Source organism: Mchenga conophoros, linkage group LG22 (assembly GCF_057382185.1).
Source record: "Mchenga conophoros isolate Kocher_MC1m ecotype Shallow Benthic linkage group LG22, M_conophoros_male_GT1.1, whole genome shotgun sequence".
Lineage (NCBI taxonomy): Eukaryota > Metazoa > Chordata > Actinopteri > Cichliformes > Cichlidae > Mchenga > Mchenga conophoros.
The window spans coordinates 12431472-12453478 of NC_140546.1; the positions used below are offsets into that span (position 1 = coordinate 12431472).

The 22007-nt window shown below is 38.6% G+C and overlaps 1 protein-coding gene across 1 annotated transcript in view; it reads left to right on the forward strand.

Annotated features, from left to right (window-relative positions):
* The first annotated feature begins 8708 nt into the window (after positions 1-8708).
* crybg2 (crystallin beta-gamma domain containing 2) overlaps positions 8709-22007 on the forward strand; it is a 37258-nt gene continuing 23959 nt past the window's right edge. Inside the window, exons 1-4 of the mRNA XM_085261490.1 lie at positions 8709-9018; positions 15581-15686; positions 18541-18696; positions 19330-21947. Of these exons, the coding sequence (XP_085117616.1) occupies positions 8825-9018; positions 15581-15686; positions 18541-18696; positions 19330-21947 (3074 nt within the window). The 5' untranslated portion in view covers positions 8709-8824. The remainder of the gene's footprint in view (positions 9019-15580; positions 15687-18540; positions 18697-19329; positions 21948-22007) is intronic.

Genomic DNA, 22007 nt, shown 5'->3' on the forward strand with positions numbered 1-22007 from the left:
AGATAAAACTAGGATTCACAAAGTGCTGTAGATATACAAATAGCATAAATCAAACCATGTTAAAAATAGAGAATTAGAAAAAATTAAGTCAAAGGCAAAAGATCTAGTCTTTGTATTTCCCTCATGAGCATCAGTATTAAATATAAATTATTGATTAAATATAGATCCTTGTGCAAATTGGTTGCAAACAATTTTACAATTAAAATGTTCTATGTAAATAAATATATAATTCTAAAACAAAACACCTATTTGTATTCAATTTTCACATAGAGTAAGCTTACACTGGAATTCTGTTTTTATGTTTACTCTTCACTGTCTCTCGGATAATCAAGCACAGCTGGGCTCCAAATGAAAGAATAAAAACTAAAAATGTCTTTCAAACATTAATTTAATAAAATAGTTATAATAATGAGATTATCTTTAAGTGATACTGATAAGTCAATAAATATATAGTAACAGTTTTCCAGTCTTAGTAGACAAAATGTTTGAAGCACACAGACAGTCATATGGGCTTTTAACACTAAACAAATCTCACACTGTTACTTTGTCTGCAGCACCTGTGTCACTTTCATTCTTTATTATGTGCTTAACCTCTAATATAGTTTTACCTTTCTTTTTAAAATCATCCAGGACACTCATCCATAATTAGTTAGATGCGGTTTAATGTAAAAACCAGAGTTAACTTAGGGAGCTAGTAATCAGCTTTGTGTGACCCCTTATCCTAACTGCCAATGTGAGTCTAGATACCAGACAGACAACCCAGGCATGCTGAACTCAAACAAAAAGACTGGGCCTTTTAAATCCTTTCCTTCTTTTTTAATCTTACTATTTTTATTATGTGACTATTAGCAACTTTTTTCCTGTTAAAATAGCAATAGAATTATAGCCAAAAATATCGGCCAAATAGCCAAGTGAAAATCCTGACACAACCTTTTTTGATATGCACCAGCAACTAGAGGTCATGATGATGTAGTTACCAAGTTTGTTTGTCATAGATGGCAACACAGTGCAACATCCTGCTTACTGCCATTCATTTGACAGCAGTACACTCTTTCCAAGAAAGTAAAGGAAATTAAGTCACTAAGTCACCAGTGAAAAAAGTGTGCTTAGATCACAATGTTACAATATTACAAAATTACAGAGTCTCACAACACATTCTCCTATTATGGAGTTCTTTGTTGCTGTGTTACTGTCAAGAGCTCACAGTGTTTAATGGGAAGAGGTGAGTAACACTGTGAATCACAGAAGCATCACTTATAAATGTAAGGTACGTATATTTGTGCTTGCTTTCACAGCTTTGTTCGGATAAAGCAAATCGTTTTTATTGCAATTTTTGTGTTTTGGTATGATTAGGTTTAGGTAAGTCCATTTCTTTTCATTTGCAGGTTGGTTCGACTGACTCACAGAATCATGTGAAATCTTTCCAAAATGGATGTGACTCATTATCCTGATGTTCTGGTTATTTAACGTATTTTTACAAGCCCAAATTTTAAAAAACTACTAAGAAACACTGCAGGCCTTGACTTGTTATTGCCCGTCTTTGCAAAAAAAGCATGGTCTAGATTTATTACGCATTAAGTTGTACTAAAATAGAGTTCCAAATTAAAACCCAGTGTTTAGAACCTACTTTGGGAAGCGTCTGACATCCAAGACCACTGCTGTTTTTGCTACTGAAATTGATATTTAACTGTCGTGAATGCCCAGAATTGGCAAATGTTTTTACCCCAGTACTGTACTTAAAAGAACACCAAACCCCAATATAATTCTCTTACTTGATCGCTGTCTCTCCATGGCAATGAGACAGTTTCAATCAAACTAAACTTTAAAGTTACTGTAAATATGGTTTGCTCATTACAGTAATTGTATTAGGCATTTCTTGATCTGTCTCTCTTAACCGCTTTCTTTTTCTTTTTGCTGTGCAGTGACTTCTCATTCTGTAGTGTTTTCTGGTTGTCATCTCTGCTGTGGGGGAGAACCCCACAGAAAACACCTACACACCGCTGACCAGAATAAAAACACTCTCAGACCTTTAATGTGAGCAAACCACCATGGTGACAGGAAACCCTACTGTTCTGGCAAGCTGCCAGCTACATATTCATGTTACTGTGCAAGTGAGCAATAGATGCAGAAGGTGCTCTCAGAATTTGGAAAAAAAAAAAAGCCCCATTGTAATGTTTTTTATGAAAAGAAGGGAAAAAAATAACATGTAGACTAGGTCCTTATCACATAGAAATAGTTGGGTCTCTCTCTCTCATTACAGCTGTTATACACATTTTTTTTAAACATATACAGACTATCTGTATATATGTATGTAAAATCAATTCTCATAGCATTACAGCTTCATATGAAATCATTTTACTATCGGTACTTCTAGCTACTTTACCCTAATGTGAAACTATTTTAAAGAGACTGTTGAATGTTGATGTCAAGCCTAGGCCTTTGTATAGTTATGTGAATGAGTAATAACACCCTTCATCAAAACTAAAGCATATCACAGCACAGTAAAATAAAATAAAAAATGATCTGGTCTATGACAAATCTTAAAATTAGATGACCTCAGATGAGCAACAACACATAACATTTAAAAACATGATATTACTTATTCAATAAAAACTAAGCCAACGGCAGTGTGAAAAAGTATACTAATCACCTTTGGCAGCAATAACTTGAACTAATTGTTTTCACTATGACTTCATCAATCTCTCAAATCATTGCGGAGGAATCGTGGCCAACTCTTCTTCTCAGGATTGTTTCAGTTCAGTGAGGTTTACTGCCATTTTTTATGCATGGCAGTCAAAATTCCACCACAGCATTTAGATCAGGTTGAGGTCTGGACTTTGACCGGGTCATTGCAACACCTTGATTCTTTTCTTTTTTAGCCATTCTGTTGGAGACTTGCTGGGCTGATGGTCATAATGCATGCTAAGCTTTAGCTAGAAACATGGCTTTGCATTTGACATTGGAAAACTTTGATATACAGATGAGTTCATACTTCAATTGATGACTGTAAGGTACCTGTATCCTGTGGCTGCAAAACAAGCCCAAATCACCACCCCTCCCCCACAGTATCGGTATAATGTGTTTATGCTCATATGCTGTGTTTGGTGCCATGCATGATGGCCAAACTGTGTCCAAAAGACACTGAGCCACAGGTCTTGCGGTTTGCCCATATTTAACTTTGCTGCCAGCACTCAATAGGTAATTGGTAAATGTACTGGTACTTATTTAGAGCTTTTCTGCTACCTAACTGAGGACTCAAAGTACTTTTGACATATGCATTCATACAAACATTTTTTTCTTTTCTTTGCATTAGTATCTTGTTTAACAATTACCTTCTTACTCACACCCCGATGGAAGCATCATGGGCACCTTTGGGTTCAGTATCTTGCCCAAGGATACTTTGACATGCAGACTGGACAGATTGGGCCACCAGCCTTCTGACTGGCAGACAACCCTCTCTATATCCTGAGCTAATATTTGCTTCCAATATCTGGGCAATATATTAGAAGCTAACATTAGCTTAGCATTTCAGTTATCACTTACAGGCAATTGATAACAGATCTTTCAAGGAAGTAAGGCTTTAAAATGTGAGTGGTGAATTTTAGCAAAGTGAACACAAAGCTAAAATTTACATATAGCCAAGGCTAATCAACTGCGTGACCATTAAAGCCCTTCTTCCCTTTAAACCACGAGTCCATCAGACCATTATTACTTTCTGTGTGCAAATATATGCAAATCAGTCTGGCCATAAAAGATATTACAAGAGATATCTTAACCTAATATCTTAACCTCCAACTGTAGTATTTTGTATATACCTCACCTGAGAAATACATTTATTCATCAACAGATGACAGGATTGTCAACAAGTCAGTAAAAAGTATTACCATATCAGTCTAAAAATAACAGACTGCTTTAGAAACAATGGCGGTAATCTGTCATCGCTCCACTACTTCCTGGCTGACATGACGCGTTTTTATGAAAGTGTCTTTCGTGTCGTTCATCTACTTGATGTCTCTACATTTTCTAATCTCTTAAAATCCTAACACCCTGTATTTCAAATTTCGAACAGCAAACCAATGCAGCTCCAACCTTCATGCAGTTCCAAAGCATCCCACCCAGAAATTATGCAAGCGAAAATGAAAGAAATACACTAAAATAAAATAAAACAAAAAACCTTTGAGCGTCACAAAGGTAAGTCTTTCAAGTCTTTCAAGTTGTCACTTTAAGAGGCAATCATGCAGTTAGTGAAAAAGAAAATGATGAGAATTTCTTTCTTGGACCTTGCAATCAGATACCTCCCCTTCCTAGTGTGTTCTACATAAGCAAGTTTCATTCTTCATTATGCATGTCAAGGTAGCAAAGATTCCAGGAAAGTTTCCAGGGAAGTTACTATCCCGTTTCAGATTCGTTGAAATTGCACGTTCTCACTTTCTTGGGGAAAGTGAGACCTTAGACACAGTCACGATGTGCCTTTAAAGGTATCACTGCTTGATAGTTCAATTATATGTCCAAATGGAGTCATTTCCTTTGCGTCCATTATTTTCACAGAACAAATTTCGCCTGCAGCATCACAGAGAACGGACTTACCACAGAGCAGAAAACTATTGCTACACCTCTCCTATTGAACCATTTGAATAACTAACACCCAGTCTTTAGTGGTTTAACCTTCAACTTCATCAACACCTCGTTTAGGACAGCGTCTACTGTTGAAATCCCACAAACCCCTGAAAAGGACGCCTGACTTCCAACATGTGTTATGTTGTAAAGAAAAAATTTCAGCAATCCGATCAAACTGAAAGTTAAAGTCGCATATATTTTAGTACAAACAACAGTTGGCTGTCACGATTACCAGACATTAATGGGAAGTTATATAAGCAGTGGAAGCACCTGTCACATTATATCCAGTTCTTTTCTCAGAAACAGTGACTGTGGTAGTGACTCAGTGTATATGCGGCAAAGAGAGCAGTTCAGCAAATACAGATACAGAACAAAAATAAATCGGGAGTTCTTTGTCTGAAGCAGGAAAGTCACTAAACTCTGCTTAATGTTTTCAGTTGCAACTTAAACCTTGGTCTCAATTAACATTCTTTAGGAACAAAATGATTATCCCTATCGGCAAGATTTAATTAACTGCAGAGGAGTTATTTCTACCTGCTATATTTATTTGTTTAACAACTCAATGAAACATTTATCGTTCAATACATTGGTCAACACCTTTGATCTTAAAAAATAATATCTTTGAATGACAGTTGACAGCATGCCATTGCTGTGCAACAGGTTAGGCAAAGAGTACTTGGCTGCAGGTGAAAACATAGATTGAACACATCATACAAAATTTGGCACAGGAGCAGATCAGCCAGAGGGTGTAGCGCTCAACTTGGCTGTAGTTTTATGTCTTGAAATGGTAAATGGTAAATGGCCTGCATTTGTATAGCGCTTTTGCTAGTCCCCCCTAGGGACCCCAAAGCGCTTTACACATCCAGTCATAACCAGAAATGTCATAACCCTTCAGATGATGCTGAAGGGTTATGACATATAACCTTAAATTGCTACTCACAGAATTAGTTTCACTGTGGCTTGTGCATACTGTATGTTAGATCAGCGGTCCCCAACCCCCGGGCCTCGGACTGGTACCGGTCCGTGAGTCGTTTGGTACCGGGCCACGAGAGTTGAGGCTCAGGTGTGAAATGTATGGTATTCAGGGTTTTTATCGGTTTTCAGCGTTATTTTGTTATCGTTTTGATCGTTAACTCGGTTTTCCTGGGTCTTTTCACGTGTGTTATGAATAAATCTTCTTTTTTCTCGGTACCGGTACTAGTTTTATTTTGTTGTATTTATCCGCGACACCTTAAAGGCCGGTCCGTGAAAATATTGTCGGGCATAAACTGGTCCGTGGCGCAAAAAAGGTTGGGGACCGCTGTGTTAGATTGTCCATTAGTCACAGGATTGGGGTTTGATAACTTTGTAACAAGTTACCTTTGAGTTAGTAATTTGGGAAATTTACCCTGAAAAAAAAGCAAGGTGACATCAGAAGTTGTTACAGTAAGTGATTGACCACTTTTGAATTTAACACTTTAGGCAGTTAATAGAAGGTGATTAAAAGAGGATGTAAATTAAAACACATGACCTGCCCTTATTAATCATATAACTGTGACTTATTCAATCTGAAATGCTTGAAGCTATCCATAACATTTCAAATCTGTTTTTCTTCATGTCAGTATACTCACAGTATACTCATACTGTGGGTATATAGATGTGGCCAATTTGTGTGTGAGAGAAAGGACGTTTGCTTAAATTCAAATATTAATAATTTGGCAAAAGATTACATAATAAAATGTAAGCAGTTTAAAAAACCTAAACAAAAACATAAAAGTTAAGTTTGTAGCAATTGGTCACATGTCTGTTTAACATTATACACAGCAGCAGAGCAATAGGTGAGTAATTGATGACTGTTTTTAAAAGTAACCAAGCCTCTTGCCCCTTGGCCTCTTACCTGGAGAGGAGGGCCTGTATTGGACAAGCACCAAATCGTTTCGTGATGTTTTATCTCACGAACAAATGCTATGACCCCTGAGCATCAAATAGCTTTCTGTCTTAATTCAAGAGAAAGATTCCAAGGACGATAATGTTAAAAGGGATGGTTGTGTTTATTTGTGTGCTTTTTCATGCCGGTGGCTATGCCTTGAGTGAACAAACACACAGCCCTTTTTCCTGACAGCATTCCCTTTCAGTTTAGCTCACTGATAGCCAGTGATTGTTGTAAAAAGACAACAAATGTGTTGGTTTTTTCAAATGTTTCCATTTTTTTTATGCGCTTCCTTTGAATCATGTTTCACCTGGATTAATAAATTCTGTTGAACTTCATCCTGCCTTAATGTTTGACTTTCAGTAGCAGTTATTTTTAGTCAGCGGTAAAGGCAATAAACATGGGTGTGGGGCACTGAGTAATAACACAAGGTTGTGACGTTGTAGCAGTCAGCTAAATGGGTCTAAAGGTTTCACATATAAAGATAAAAAATGGGTGGTTTTCATTCTGTTATGTGAGTTCATAATCACACAATTTCTCTCATTTGCTTCAGAACATTTGCTGATAATCAGCAAAAACCCAACAATTACATTTCACAGGATTTTACCTACTACTTCATTTTAACCTCTGATTCCAGCACATTATGTTTAACTGCAGCTAACTTTTTCATCGATGGACTGGATAGATGATTTATTTATTTTATTTTATTTTTTAGTTGGTTGGTTGGGTAGAGTTGGCAATGGGGAAGCAGTGTTAAAGTAAATATAAAGTAAAACTAGACTGTATAGGAGAGGAATGTCACGGAGTCTCTCGCTGTAGAATGTGATGCACAAATTGGTACATGTACATTTTTAGTAATTGTGAGGATTAAACCTTTAAGGTATTTTTAATCTTTTTTTTTCCTGGGCTAAACCTAAATCTTCAGCCCCCAATGTTCAAAAACACCCTTTTCTTCTCAAAGTCTCTCACACTGTGCTCCAACAGGCCACCAAAGGGGATTCCCAGTACAATGTGACCAGAATGAGCTCACCCCAACCCCCCCAATAAAAGCGAGATCATGTGTTTTGTGTTTTCCGTGTCTTATCTTTGTCATCTGCTCACTCTCTCTCTGTCATGCACCATGATAGAAAAAGAGTAGGGGCCCTCTCAGTAAAGAAATGCAGCAAAGCGTTAGTGTATGACCAAACAAATGACGACTCTTTATCTTATCAGAAACGGTTTAAGTCAAATTAGGGCTTCTTTTTCTTCACTCATCGCCACATGAGAGAGTTATATGAGCCATAACCTGTAACGCTACTGGGAACAAGGAAGAAGGAGGAAGAAATCAGTTTATTCTCTGTTTGTTCCTTATTTTATGCACAATCCATCACCTCAGTCAACAGGTTTAACAGGTAACATGCTTGAACTTTGAGCAGCTAGAGCGCTCTGATTTGACTGAGCAATCTTGGGATGCCATCTTGTGGCAAAGCAATCTACACGCCTGATGATTGACTTGCAAACTGCACACAGGCCAGGCGATGTCGTCCTAGAACCGTGGAGACTGCATACAAACAACGCATTGTAACGCATCAGTGTAAAGTAATACGTTTACGCGTGGATTTATCATTAGATAGATAGATAGATAGATAGATAGATAGATAGATAGATAGATAGATAGATAGATAGATAGATAGATAGATAGATAGATAGATAGATTTATAAAAGCAGAAAGCTTTGACCATGTTAAGGCTCCCTTCATATCTGACTAAAGCATTAATTAATTAAATCGAGATTATTATTCTTATTATTATTACATTAGCACCTAAAACATCTTTTTTATTTAAAAAAATGTAAAAATTTGGCCTTTATGGTCTTTACATATGCATATTAAGGCCCTTGACAGTGTATTTTTAATAAACCGTTGAATTTCTGTGGGTAATAATTGCTGAACTACGTAACACCAAAGACAGTAAAGCCAATAAAAACAAATTGCACTAATTTCCCGAAGTTGTTGCCATTGTTAGCTTCATAGCATAATTGCCTAAGTCATTTGACTTAGGCACTTATGCTATGAAGCTAACGATATGTTAACAAGACCGGTGATCATCTGCAGTGAGTGTCAGTTTGTCTGAGCTGGGTGTTCCCCGGGGGGCGTGTCCCGCACCTGAGCTCTGCGTGCTGCACACAAAATGAGGCAGCCAGAGCAACAGCTGTCAGTAAGTCTTTTCTGCCCCTCGCCTGTTTTCATCGGCTTTGAATGATCAGTGGGGAAGAAGACCCGACTCACTGGGCCCTCTGACGTTACCCAGTAGACTAGAGATGGCGAAGAGGAGTTCAACCAGAAAGTCTCTGAAAAGTTTGTTCTCCAAGAGCGAAGCCAACTTGGACGAATCGGTGGAGAAGGATGTGCAGAAAAACGAAGGGGAGAAGAAGAAGTTCAAGTTGTTCAAATTCAAGACAAAGTCCAAGAAGGACTCTGAGAAGTCAGCTAATGACAGCCAGAAGGTGCTCAGGTATGCTTACCCAGTGCCGTGATGTTGACTCAGTGACCTGTTTTCATGCCTGCATTTGCTGTATTGCTCAAGGGGTAATAAGCAGCTTCTGACGCTTTAAAGAGCAGCAAAGCTTCAGATAAACTTTAGTTTTCAGCAAGTAGCCTGCGCCTGCTGTTTCCATTGGTAGCCTAAATGAAAAGTCCAAATTAAGCAATCCTCACTGCTGTGGAAAAAAAAAAGTTGAGATGTTTCTAGACTGTGAGCTTTTGGGCAAACATCCCAATAACTTTTGAAATGGGTAGTACACTTAAATATAATTATAGAGCCACAAGGGACTTTAGAGTTGGATAAAAGTAAGAGCATACTTAGCTTAGCACTGTCTCCTTCAGCAGAAACATGCTTTTTGCATATTTGTCCATAGTCTTATGATATGGCATGCTGGAAACTGATATCGAGCTTGCATGCAAAAAAAAAAAAAAATTCAGCAGCAAAACGTTTGCATGTGTCCTCAGTTTGTAACCTCCAATAATTCAAATCTGGTGCTTAACTAGGCCATTTCACAAGCCCCACCCCTTTTGAGGCAAAGTTCTGTTAGAAAAATCACCTTGAAGCTCAAATTCAATCTTCAGATGGAGTGTTTCATTTTACCATTATCTGATATAATGCAGAATTCAAACCAGACGAAAATAATCAAAGGGAAAGGCGTCCAGTGTAAACCTAGGTTTTTTTTCTATATTGTTAGTTTAGACTTTTCTGTCAGGGCCTCCCTCACAGGCCCATTTTATGCTGTCTATTCATAAATTATAGCTGTGCATGAGACCCCAACGGTTTCAGGAGTTCCAAGTCATAAAAAACAGGATATGTTCATTTTATTCTCCAGGGTAAACATTGACTTAGTTGATCTGGTTGGTAGATTTCAACCTTACCTTGAGGTCTTAGGTGTTTCATAGTAGGTGGCAGGTAGCAGAATAAAATGTGTGAATGGTGATTTTGGTCACAAATGTTTGCAAGGCAATAAACAAGACATGCTTTAAAGCTGTAAGGATGTATAAGTCACCATTGGGTGTGCATATAGACACAGGTGGGGTGGAGGTTAAGCTACTAATCACAGGCCAGGACAATAGAATCATATTGTTCATGTGTTTGTAGACGAGCGCCAGTGACGGTTTGTGTTTGCACAGAGAAAAATAAACAGCGAGCTGACACTGTGACTGCCTTTGCACATGGAGGTTATGCAAGGGTAAAGTTTTTAAACGATGCATAAAAAAATCATGCATCATTCAAAAATAATAATAATAATAATGGATTGCATTTATACAGCGCTTTTCGGGGCCCTCAAAGCGCTTTACAATTCCACTATTCATTCACACACTGGTGGAGGCAAGCTACAGCTGCCCTGGGGCAGACTGACAGAAGCGAGGCTGCCATATCGCCAGTAGGCGGTAGGGTAAAGTGTCTTGCCCAAGGACAAAACGACCGAGACTGTCCGAGCCGGGGCTCGAACCGGCAACCTTCCGATTACAAGACAAACTGCCAACTCTTTGAGCCACGATTGCCCTGATAATCAATCAAATATTGCAGTAGTGTAAACATAAAGCAGAATGAAACATATATTCAGGTCAGTCTTGGTAGTCTTTTATCCACTGATTGTCTATACGAGCCACATCTAGAAATCATTTTATAAACTATTAAGTGCAGAATTACATTACATTGTTTTGCTGTGAATGAAAGGATTTTTTTAAATTGTTGACACTGTGGATGGTCAACCAAGATAGACTTGTTTCCAGATGTAGACTGAATCTGTTTTTGTTATTAGTTTGAGGATTTTGTTTTAATCCATGTTCCAGATTTTATCTATCAAGACTTGAGGATTTCATCATCTAAGAAATAAATCTTCATTTTATTGTTTGTTTTGACTCCCATCTCTTTTCATAAAGTTCAAGGGTGAGGTCAAAGTCACACTGGATGTGTTGGAAACCTTACCACCAGTGTATTACGTTGCAGGAAACTTGAAGTTCCAAACAAACCACACACACCCACTCTTTAGGTTGTCGCGCTCTTTTGTGGCTTTATGGATTAGTGGAAGTTCTGTAGACAAACCTGCCACTCCACATGCCTGTTGCATTGTCATGAAACTACAAATCAATTGGACACACAAGCTACACTATTGTATTTGGTGATGCATGCTGGTAACATTTATGTCTCAGCACAAGGGTGTTTAATACATCCAGCTGAGTTCACAATAAGTCACTGTATTGTTGAACCTGTTATGTCTGTTCCAGAAGAGTAAGCAAGGTAAAACTCAATGTGTGTTGAGTTAAGAATGCTGTATTTTGGCAGTGAGTTTTTTTTTTTTCTTCTTCTTCTTCTTCTTCTTCTTCACACCACTGCATTAAATTGTATAACAAAGTGCTGAAAAATGGATCAGTCAGAGAAGGCCTTGTACTTCAAACCAAGGATATGCTTTGAGCAGTGCATTGCTACACAATGCTGTTTAAGTCATTCATACGTGCATATTTGTTCTATTCAGTCAGTTCTTGGTGATAAAGGGGCATTGATTCCACTTGACAAGGACAGTCTAGTTGATAACTTCAAATAATATTTCAGAGGTAAGATGTCAAGAATGGGAGGTTTTCTGCAGCTCTTATTGGAAACGTGTTTTCACAATGAGATCAAATTATTGCTAATTGTTGTGCATGATGAGTTTGGGCATTGTTTATTTATTTTGTCTTTTATGGTATTTCCTGTGACGGCGAGAGCTTTGCAGTTTGTCCAGAGAGGGTAACAACACACAGGCAGTAGCATAGAATGCTTTTGATAGAACATTGATAGTAGGACAACAGCAGCTTTTGAGGGATGTTATTTTTCCTGAGGATTCACAGGAAATGAAGTCTCTGCTGAGCCTTCTTTGCCAGCTCCCCTTTGTACACACCCCAGGACAGGTCCTTGTGATGTGAACTCCCAGGAAGTGGAAGTCCAACCCCAACACCATTGATGTAAAGTGGTTTAATGTCTGTTTTCTTTTTTTCTGAAATCCACAACAATCTCCTTGGTTTTGGTTGTGTTCAGTAGCAGGTTGTTGTCCCTGCACCAACCTGTCATCCACACCACTTTGTCCCTTTAGGCAGAATCACCCCTACTAGAAATGACATCACAGTGTTGTCGTCTGCAAATTTGACAATGGTGATACTGTGATGAGTGGGGGAGCACAGTCGTAGGTGTACAGTATGAAGAGCAGGGGACTCAAATGTGTCATGCGGGAAATCGAATCAAATGTGGGAGGGATGAAGGACATATGATCCAGACCAGTCTCTCAATGCACTTCAGCACCAGGGTGAGCACTACTGGCCGGTCATACAGGCAGGTTGCAGTAGATTTTTTTTTTTTTTTTTTTTTTTTTTTTTTTTTTTCCTTCTTCCCTTTTTTGGTAAGGGGACTGTGATGGGTGGGACACCTCAAAGCGAGCAAAGAAGTGTTTCAGCTCCTCTGCTGCCGTTTCTAAAGAATCAACAGCCAAATTTAAAAAAACTCTCTCGCTATATGTTGGGTTTTTTGTTGTTGTTGTTGTTGTTTTTTCCTTTCCCAGATTGAAAATTGTGATGGGTCATGTTGTTGGACTTCATCAGAGTTCTCAACACCTCCCATGCCAACAATTGTGAGAGTAAATGTTATCCAAAATTTGAGAACTGGTCTTCCAAATAACTGTCAACACTACACTTCTTTGGATCTTTATCAGTACACTTGCCACACAAACATGGATTTTATTTATTTATGTTTTTAAACTGTGGGATGTTTTCCTGCAGATGACAAAGAAACCGTTGTTAACGCTTTTATTGTGTCTGTATTCTAAAAAGTGCGTGATTGTGGTGATGAGCATCAAATGGTGATAGCTGTGTATTCTAAATCAGCGGTCCCCAACCTTTTTTGCGCCACGGACCGGTTTAAGCCCGACATTATTTTCACGGACCGGCCTTTAAGGTGTCGCGGATAAATACAACAAATTAAAACTAATACCAGTACCGAAAAAAAGATTTATTCATAACACACGTGAAAAGACCCAGGAAAACAGAGTTAACGATCAAAACGATAACAAAATAACGCTGAAAACCGATTAAAAATCCTGAAAACCATACATTTCACACCTGAGCCTCAACTCTCGCGGCCCGGTACCAAACGACTCACGGACCGGTCCGAGGCCCGGGGGTTGGGGACCGCTGTTCTAAATAACACAACAGTTAAACATGAAGGTGTTATACTTTAAAAGAGGTGCGTTAAAGTGGTGATGCCAACAGCTGGCAATAAGGCTCTCTTGAAATACTAGCAACATGTTTGTTTCGGTGTGGATTAATGAATAATCAAGTATTCATTTACAGTGTTTACCCACTACTAGGTGGTTTAATAAGAGCAGGTATTACTTTCTGATTTGACACTGCATGCACACAGAGCATTAGAATAAAGTTTCACATAGACAAGACCATGAACATTAAAAAAAAAAAAAAAAAAAATAACATGAACTTCCAGATGTAGTTTTTACATAGTAAAAGGATCAAACTTATAAAGGCTCAGTAACCCAGGCACCGAAATAATGCATTGGCATTGTACATAATAATTAGGTCATCCAGGCGAAAGACGGACGAGCTCCTACCATGTTTATTCGTCCTCCATTCTGCATGTCGACAGTTCACAACAATCATTACAGGCAGTAGGACTTGGTCAGACTTTGGTGAAGTTTGAACACAGTGATAACCTGATGGCTCAAGATGGAATCATTTCAGGGATTAAAGATTATGTTCACAATTTAATGAGAGTAAAATTGTGAAATATTCAACACTAAGGAATACAGGAAATGTAATTTGGCCAAAAAGTGGATTGCATTTTTGTTCTACAGGCTTGAAATATGTGGTGTAATGAAAAAGTGTAGTTTTCATAACCAGCTAGTATAGAAGAAGCCCTCATTCTCTTCACTCAAAAGTGACACGGTGAAGGACTAACGAGTATCTAGTACTAGCAGTATAAAAGTTATTTTTGTTTCTGAAATGTTAAAATTATGGGTCATCTAATGGAACTGTAGAGTAGTGGGTCATTGGTGACTACAGAGTAAAAAATGATACCCGTGTTTGTGTATGGGGTTAGCTTAGAAGACTGGGTAGGCAGGTAAATAACTATGATTTAAAGACTTCATGCTGAACTAAGCTGATCACCACCCATCTAACAATTTACCATATAGATGTGTTAAAAATGTGAAACTCTTCCTTTAAAGTAGTAACTATTTTTGTGTGTTTGCTTCAGGACTTTAGTAGGTCTGATTTTTATCTCTTAACACTCTCACATTGCACAGCACAGACAGAAAGTACAGGAAGCACTTTGAACTTCATCAAAGGAAGACCTTTATTTTTTTTTTTCCCTTTTTTTTCCACAAGTCTAAGCTGTGGCATTTTCACACAGTGAAAGGCTTTGCACATTTTTGGGTGTCTTGTGTGTTGATATGTAAACAGCATTCACCCGGGGGCGAAGATATGACTCATCTTCTTGTTCTAGGACATCTGTTCTACCAGAAACTACTCCTGTGTCTCAGATACTGCAGTGGTTAGTTACTTGACTGATTCTTGGGTTGCCAACCACAGGGGGGAGAAAACAAAACAAAACAAAAAAAAAACCTTTGTGTGACTAAGGCAGCCTGAGCATATCAGCTTTTATCAGTAAAACTACAAAAAAGACTGAGCAGTTTTCACCTAACTCTACAGTACACATAAAGGCCAAATGCATATTCATGCATACTTGTGGCAAATAAGTGTGTTTGGATTAGAAGAGTTTCAACACAGTGATCTATAAATTGTGACAGCTCCACGTGTTTGCTTGTCATTTGGCTTCTTGTCTGAGCATCCGGTCGTGTAAAGCGGAAAAATCCTGCGCATAAAGAGACCTTTGTTGTGCTTGTTTAATGAAGTGACAGCTTGTGATTATTGATGGAGCTTCTCTGTTGACTTTGAAGCCTTTGTAGCGGTACATGAATTAGAGGCCGTGCTGATGACCGAACAAAGGCAGCACCTGTCGCTCCACTTGGTTGGTTGGTCCAATTGGTTAATAATTCAATTAAAAAAACAACCTTTTTTCTTTACAGTTTTTTTTTTTTTTTTTTTTTTTTTTTTTTAGGTGTCAGCGTACGTTTTTAAGTACGTCATCTATCCTAATGGCCTGATTTACCTTTGTTCGCAACATTGATCTCAGTTCTAAGAAGCACCAGCTCACTTTCTGTGTAGCCGGTTCTGTTCAGCATTCCATTAGCAGTGATTCACTGTTTCATTTTGTTAGGCAACAAAAATTGCACCCTCTGTAATGCACACACTGGATGGCAAACAATAAATCTGTCAATATATACATACACACAATAGTACATGAGTTACATAAACCTCCTCATAGTTTTGAGCATAGCCTATAATTTACTTTGTTACACTGTAAGTAGTACAAATTCTGTAATTGGGGTCAGTCAATCATGGATATTCTTTCAGCATATTTCCGATCCATTCACTTTTTAATTATTTTTTTTATTTTTATTTTTTTAAACTTTTGTACTCCTCAGAGCTGTTGCGAACAGTGAGACCGCAGACGACGAAGAGCCCGCTTCTGACAACAATGACCCAGACAGCAAGCTGCCTCCTGTTTATGCCACCGCACCTAGGGTTAAGGTCAGTGAAGATGTCGTAACTAGTGAGCTCTTTTTCACATGCAGTTATTGGAAATTTTGTATATTCTATTTATTTTCTGGTAACTACACTGAGAAACTGTGTATTATGTTACATAAAGATAACATTGTAGTCAGCAATTTATAAAAAAAAAACAAAAACAACAAGTAGTAAACTATACCAGCTGTAGGAGGGGGAAGAAAACAAATACTTTGGGTTCATTAATATGTGGTGCTGATACAAACATCCCTGTGTGAAAGGTTTGTCAGGTGTGTGGGGTTTTTTTGGGGGGGCTTTTGGGGGGTTTTTTGGTTTTTTTTGGTTTTTTTAAGTCTTGCATATTTAATTTCAAATCTCCAGTTTTTCTTTTGTTTTATTGCTTCTCAGCTTTTGAACCCAAATATAAGCAGGAGATTCGTTTTGATATTTCTCCCTAAACCTGCAGTGTCACGGCTCTGAATAAAGTAGGATAATGTTAGACAGCCACTATAGACGACGAGTGTTTTGTCAAACTTGGCAACTGAAAGCTCATGGCTGACTGCCCAACATGCAACAAGTTTAAAGTCACCACTCTGCCCTGCCCTCAGATGATCATCATTATGAAAAGTGTTACCAGTTTCCTCATAAGATGTTATCTGCACCTCATTTGTTTCCGGCAATTCTCTATCTCCACCTCCCTTTTTTTTTTCATTTTAATTTATTGCTGTAAATGAGAAACTTTCACTATTATTTTTTTTTCCACATAGGAAACTGCACAAGGCTCTACAAGGCTGTAAATTACCCAGAACTAAAGACTGAGGGTAAAAGCAGGATGTTCACATGAAATGTGATAGAGCCGACTCAAACTACAGTTTCACTTTTATGTATCACACGCAAGTAATCCTAGATGATACGTTTCCTTTTTTGACACAAGTTTGTGAATAAAATCCAGTTGTTGCTGTATCTTTAAATCTTCCCCTCTCGGATTGCAGGACAAATCTAAAGTTTTTCTCTGAGCAGTCAGAAATCGGAAACTTGTCTCAACAAGAAGTTTCTTGGGACCAGATTTTTTTTTCTTTTCTTAAACATATATAATGCTACCTCATGAGCCCTTCTTCAATGCTGGTTCTATGCCAGCTGTGTTTTACTGCATAGCTCGGGGTCTTATTTTACAGAACGATGCTTCTCATAATGATTCAAATGTGCACTGTACATGTCAGTACAGTCTTGTTGATGGATTATTAAATTCTCAACTGAGTTATCCCTATAAAAGTGAGCCCTGCTTATGATCTAATCCCTGTATATGACTACTCACAATAGGGCATCAACTCTCTAGAGGCCCTCATGTTAATATAATGAAGAAGGAAAGCAAGTGGAATTTATCACCAGAAGAGGGTGCTAGAAGTTTGCTAAGCAGCGTTGTGGTGAAGATTAAGGCCTGGCAGCAGAGTAGGTTAACATTGCTGATGGATGGGAACATTTCTTTGACTGCAGAACATAATGCGCTTCATTATCAAATAAGTCTGAAAAAAGACTCTCGTTTCCCCACCAGGCGCTACACTGTTTGCCAGAAATGTCCAAAGGTTAAGATAGACTTATTCCATAAGTGTAGAATGCATAAACAGTATTATGAGCATGTTGGGAACTCTGACATGCAGTTGCTTATTCGTTATATACATTGTCTCCCTTGGTTTTTTCCATCTAATATAGAGGACTTGAAGCTTTTTTTAAATTGTATTCATGGAGATATTTAGCTGAAAAAGAAACGCTTATTTCCTTTTTAATTTAATTATAAGTCGAGCTGAGATTTTTGGATTCGCACTGATTTGAAATAACAAAGAAAGATTTGTCCTACCTATAAATATTTTAGCCTTTTAAATCTTAATCTCCCTATAGATTGTAGAGTTTTGTTTTCTGTGGTTGTCCACATTTTTACGTAAAGTATTATTCTGATAACATAGCTTACTTAACATATGAGACTTCACATTTAGGAGAAACCACTGACTCGACTGAAACTTTATTTAAATCTCTATTTAGATGCTTTATTAGCTTCTCATACTTTCCAAACTCTCCCTCAAAGAAAGAATGCTAACAGGCACACCCAGTTTGGTATCTCACTGTTGTCTGATAGAAAGTAATGACTTCTACTTTCCTTTCTCACTCGTGATTGACAAAACATAACCACTAGAAGAGCATCACCACTTCTGACTCAATGTTTCCCTAGACAAGCCCGCAAAAAATATTATTAAAGTATTTTGATGCTCTACTTTTGAAAGTTTGACTTTTAACATAATAAATGGATTTATTTTTGCTTTGTTTGGCAGCGTTTTTTTTTTTTTTTTTTTTTTTTTTTTTTTTTTTTTTTTAATTATAGTTCTGTGAAATTATAGGATCCGATTTTTTTTTTTTTTTTTTTTTGTTTTTTTTTTTTTTTTTTTTTTCTCTTGCCCTCAGTTTCATTAATCATAATAGTTGAATCAGCAGTGCTGTTGCTGGTGATTTAGCTAACCATGTTCTACTAGTTTTTCATTCCTCTCAGGGTGGAGCAGCTTTTAGGAATGAAGTTAGGGTGTCAACTCACTTTCTTGTTTACAGTATAATTGAGTAATATCCTCATTCTTACCATTGGAATACACAGTCTAGGGATGGTTTCTAATTAACATGTAGCAAGGGATTATAATATGTTTGGTATGTGTTTTCTTTGGTGAAGGGTAGTGTTTGAGCAAGGTATGTTGCTTTTAATGGCATAAAGCCATACAAGTCTCATGCATAGAGATTTGTAGTTACACCTCGTGTATTTTGTTAACAAATTCTTTCCTTTTGCATTAAAGAGCATTTTACACTCCATCCTTACTTCCTGTACTTTTGTCTTTCTAAGGCCAAAGCGTTAAGCTACTCAGAGATGGACCTACGTAAGCCTAAGAGGTTTGCAACCATTTCATTTGGTATTAGAAAGAAGAAGAAGAAAGATGAAGAGAATATGTCAAAGAGCACTTTTGGTCTTCCTACCCAAGGCATCGAGGAGCAGGAAGAGGTAACAGTGAATCAATATTGTAGGTTTTTGAAAAATTGAGTTTGTTTAAAATCACTAAGAGCAATTTTGAAGGAACATATCTGTCCTGATAATACTTTTTGTATTGCTATGTGCTAAATTTATTGGGTTTCTTTTTTTCAGCTCGGTCTCATAGCAAATTGTGAAATGATCATATAATTGCACTCATATTCATGGGCATGAATTGTTGAATATGCTGTAAAAGAAGTAGCAGCTGTTGTATTTAAAGCCAAACCATGAACTTTTTCTAAACCAAACCCGGTAATTTTTAATTCCTAACTCCAACCAAGTAATTTGTTTTAATGCTAAAGTATTAAAACATAAAAACAGAATCAATCTGCCCATCTATTTGCTTACATTTATTCAACTCGGTGGGGTACACTCTGAACAGGTCGCTAATGCACAAATGTGAAACTCTATGTCTATAACTCAATCTTGGGTTGCTGGTGAGAGTAGTGAAATGCTGCATCACCTACCCCTCCAGCTTCATAATGTGAAACTTTAATAATGATTTTTGTTTACATGGGTACAAATCATTGCGTAAAAACACAGATCTCTCAGGTTAAAACTGTATTGTGTATTTCATCAGTTAAAGTATAACTAATCTTCTTCTAGACACCTGTGGAACGGGACCCAGGGAACAGAAAGAAGTTCAGTATGTCTCAACCAGAGCTTGACAGCGACAGTAAATTTGACATCCCTTCACCTCCCCCTGTAGCTGCAAATGAAACTGACTCGTACTTCACTCTTTCGGCACAGTCCCCGTCAGTCCCAGTTATCACTGTGAACACCCAACAAGAATCAAAGGGCCCTCTTACGAATGCCTCTGATCTTTCGGATGTGCAGAGGCAAACCCTGAGAGCTCCAATTGCTTCCATTCCTGAGCTGCAACTTGATGATACCGGCTCACTGGAGGAGAAAGAGAACATTCCAGTTCACGACAGCTCAAGCAGAAATGATGTCAAATCAGCTCTTCTGATAGCTACTTCAGAAACAGCTTCTGTTGTTCAAACCCAGGCTGAACATACCCTTCTAGCCAGCCAGCCACCAACTGTGCTTGACAGTTCAGCTTACGAAGCAGCAACTGTCGCCTCGGGCAATAATTCTTATGATTATATCCCCCAAGAAAATGAATCCACCAGTGGGACTTTACCACATCATCAGTCTGATGCCCCTGACACAGTTGACAGTACAATTTCAAATAGTGAGTCCTCCCTGACAAGTGTTGACAACAGTAACTACACCACTGTTACAGGGCCAAGTCCTGATCCTCAAAATGACAAGTTAGCTAGCAGTGCAGACTCTGCTGCCAACCATCAGGAAATCTTCATTTCTCACACTGAGAGGTCTTTTCCTGAAAATGCCAAGAGTGTCAGCACAACCTCAGCTGTTAGCAGCGAAAGCAGCACTGCTCCCATCCATCAAGATAAAGTTTATGGAGCTCTGTACGAGTCACTTTTCCCCCAAAATTTTAACTCTGAGGTAATCTCTTCACTCCTAAGCCCATCATCTCATATCTGCACTGATAAAAGACGTCTTGACACCAAAACAGAATTTGTCATTGTCAAAACCCACGATGAAAGTCATGCAGAAACAAATACTCAGTACTCCCAAACATTAACTTCTCGTGATCTTGACTTGGCTGCTGGCAGAATGATTGATGCTCCTGATGGGTCGGCCTCCATCGGTGAAATAAAGGGAAGCTCTTTTGGTGAGAGCTCCAGAGTTTCTGCTTCTCAGATTCAAACAGTCCCAGAAAACCAAAACAGATATGTGCCTACCTCTCTCAGTGCAGCTTCCAAGTATTCTGACAGTGCTGGCATTTCTTACTCTGAGCTGACCCGCTCCCGTTCACAGTTGAAATCGGACAATAAAAGCCTTGTTACCGACAGTGTCTGGTCAGGCCCTTTGTGTCAGAACTCTGCCCCTCCCATATCCAACTATGAAACATCCCACGGGATAGATGCTCAGGTTACTGACTCCAAACGGAGAGTGATCCTAGTCAAAGAGTTAGTCACAGACGACACAAACGTTTATCCAGGCTGTAGCTCTTCGGTGCCTGATAAAATGAATCTGGTGAAGGATCTTGAGGTAGAATTTGAAACGACAGATGAGTTTTCTGCCCTTTCTGGACCAACGGTGCGAAATGACAGGCTCTTAAGTCCAGCATATCTAAGTGTTGGATCAGATGATGAAAGTACAAAGGAGATTTACTACAGTGCTGAGGAGGACAATGCAGAGGAGAGTGGGGACGAAGAGATGTTCACAATGGATGATAGAGAAGAGTCCATTGTGAGGCTAGGTGAGGAAATCGTACAGCACTCGGAGCCAATGGATAAAGGGATCAGCCAGAGAGATGAAGGAGATTTCAGGGTCGTGATTGTGAAAATGGAACAGAAAGAAGACATGGACGATGAAGAAAAGCAAGAGGATTATAATGGCCAAACTGAAGTACAGCAACAACTTGACTGTCCGATTTCTGTTCTTCAAATGCATGAAATGGGAACATCTGAGAGTTGGGTGGAAGAACAATCAACTGCTGTATGGCCACAAATGAAAGAAGAAGAGGAGGAGGGTAGAAAGGAGGATTTACTAGCCACACCGGTTCAGCAGGTGAACACAATGATGGTATGTAGTTTTGCTCCTCCTTCCAGTGAGCAGCATGGGCAGGTGGAAGAGTCTGGGGGAAACTGGACTGTAGACTTGGAAACAGAAGACCACTCTAATGGAGAGAACCTGTTTCCAACAGAGGTGGAAGAAACTCTGCCTAACAAAGATTTCACTGATTTTGGTTTCAAGCATGCTACTTCCAGCCACACAAAGGAAGAGGATGTGATTGTACATATAATAACAGAGACAGAAGAGCAAGTTCCACTGATTGTGAATGCAGACAAGACCGGTGAAGGCAACAAAGACACAGAAAATAGCATGGGCATAACAAACAGCACATTAACAGATACTGCTGGGGCAGCAGAGGCTGTCATGGGCAATCTGACACACAGCACTCACCTGCAATCAGATGCCACAGAGATTGAACACAATAGGGTTCCACGGAGCACTGAGTGGGTGGATACAATTACTCAGAGCCCTGACAGAAACATTACCGTACCAGTGCCAGAACAGGTGGCAGTTGAGCTGTCAGCATCGAACGCAGACACACACCATCTTGATAGTGACACTGCAGAAGGTCTCTGCGAGCATCCAAAGGAAGCCCAGCCTGACCTGAATGAAGGGTAAGTGGAAAGTTCTGTAATGTAGAAAAAGCTCCTTGGACTCCAAGAGTGTTTTTAACT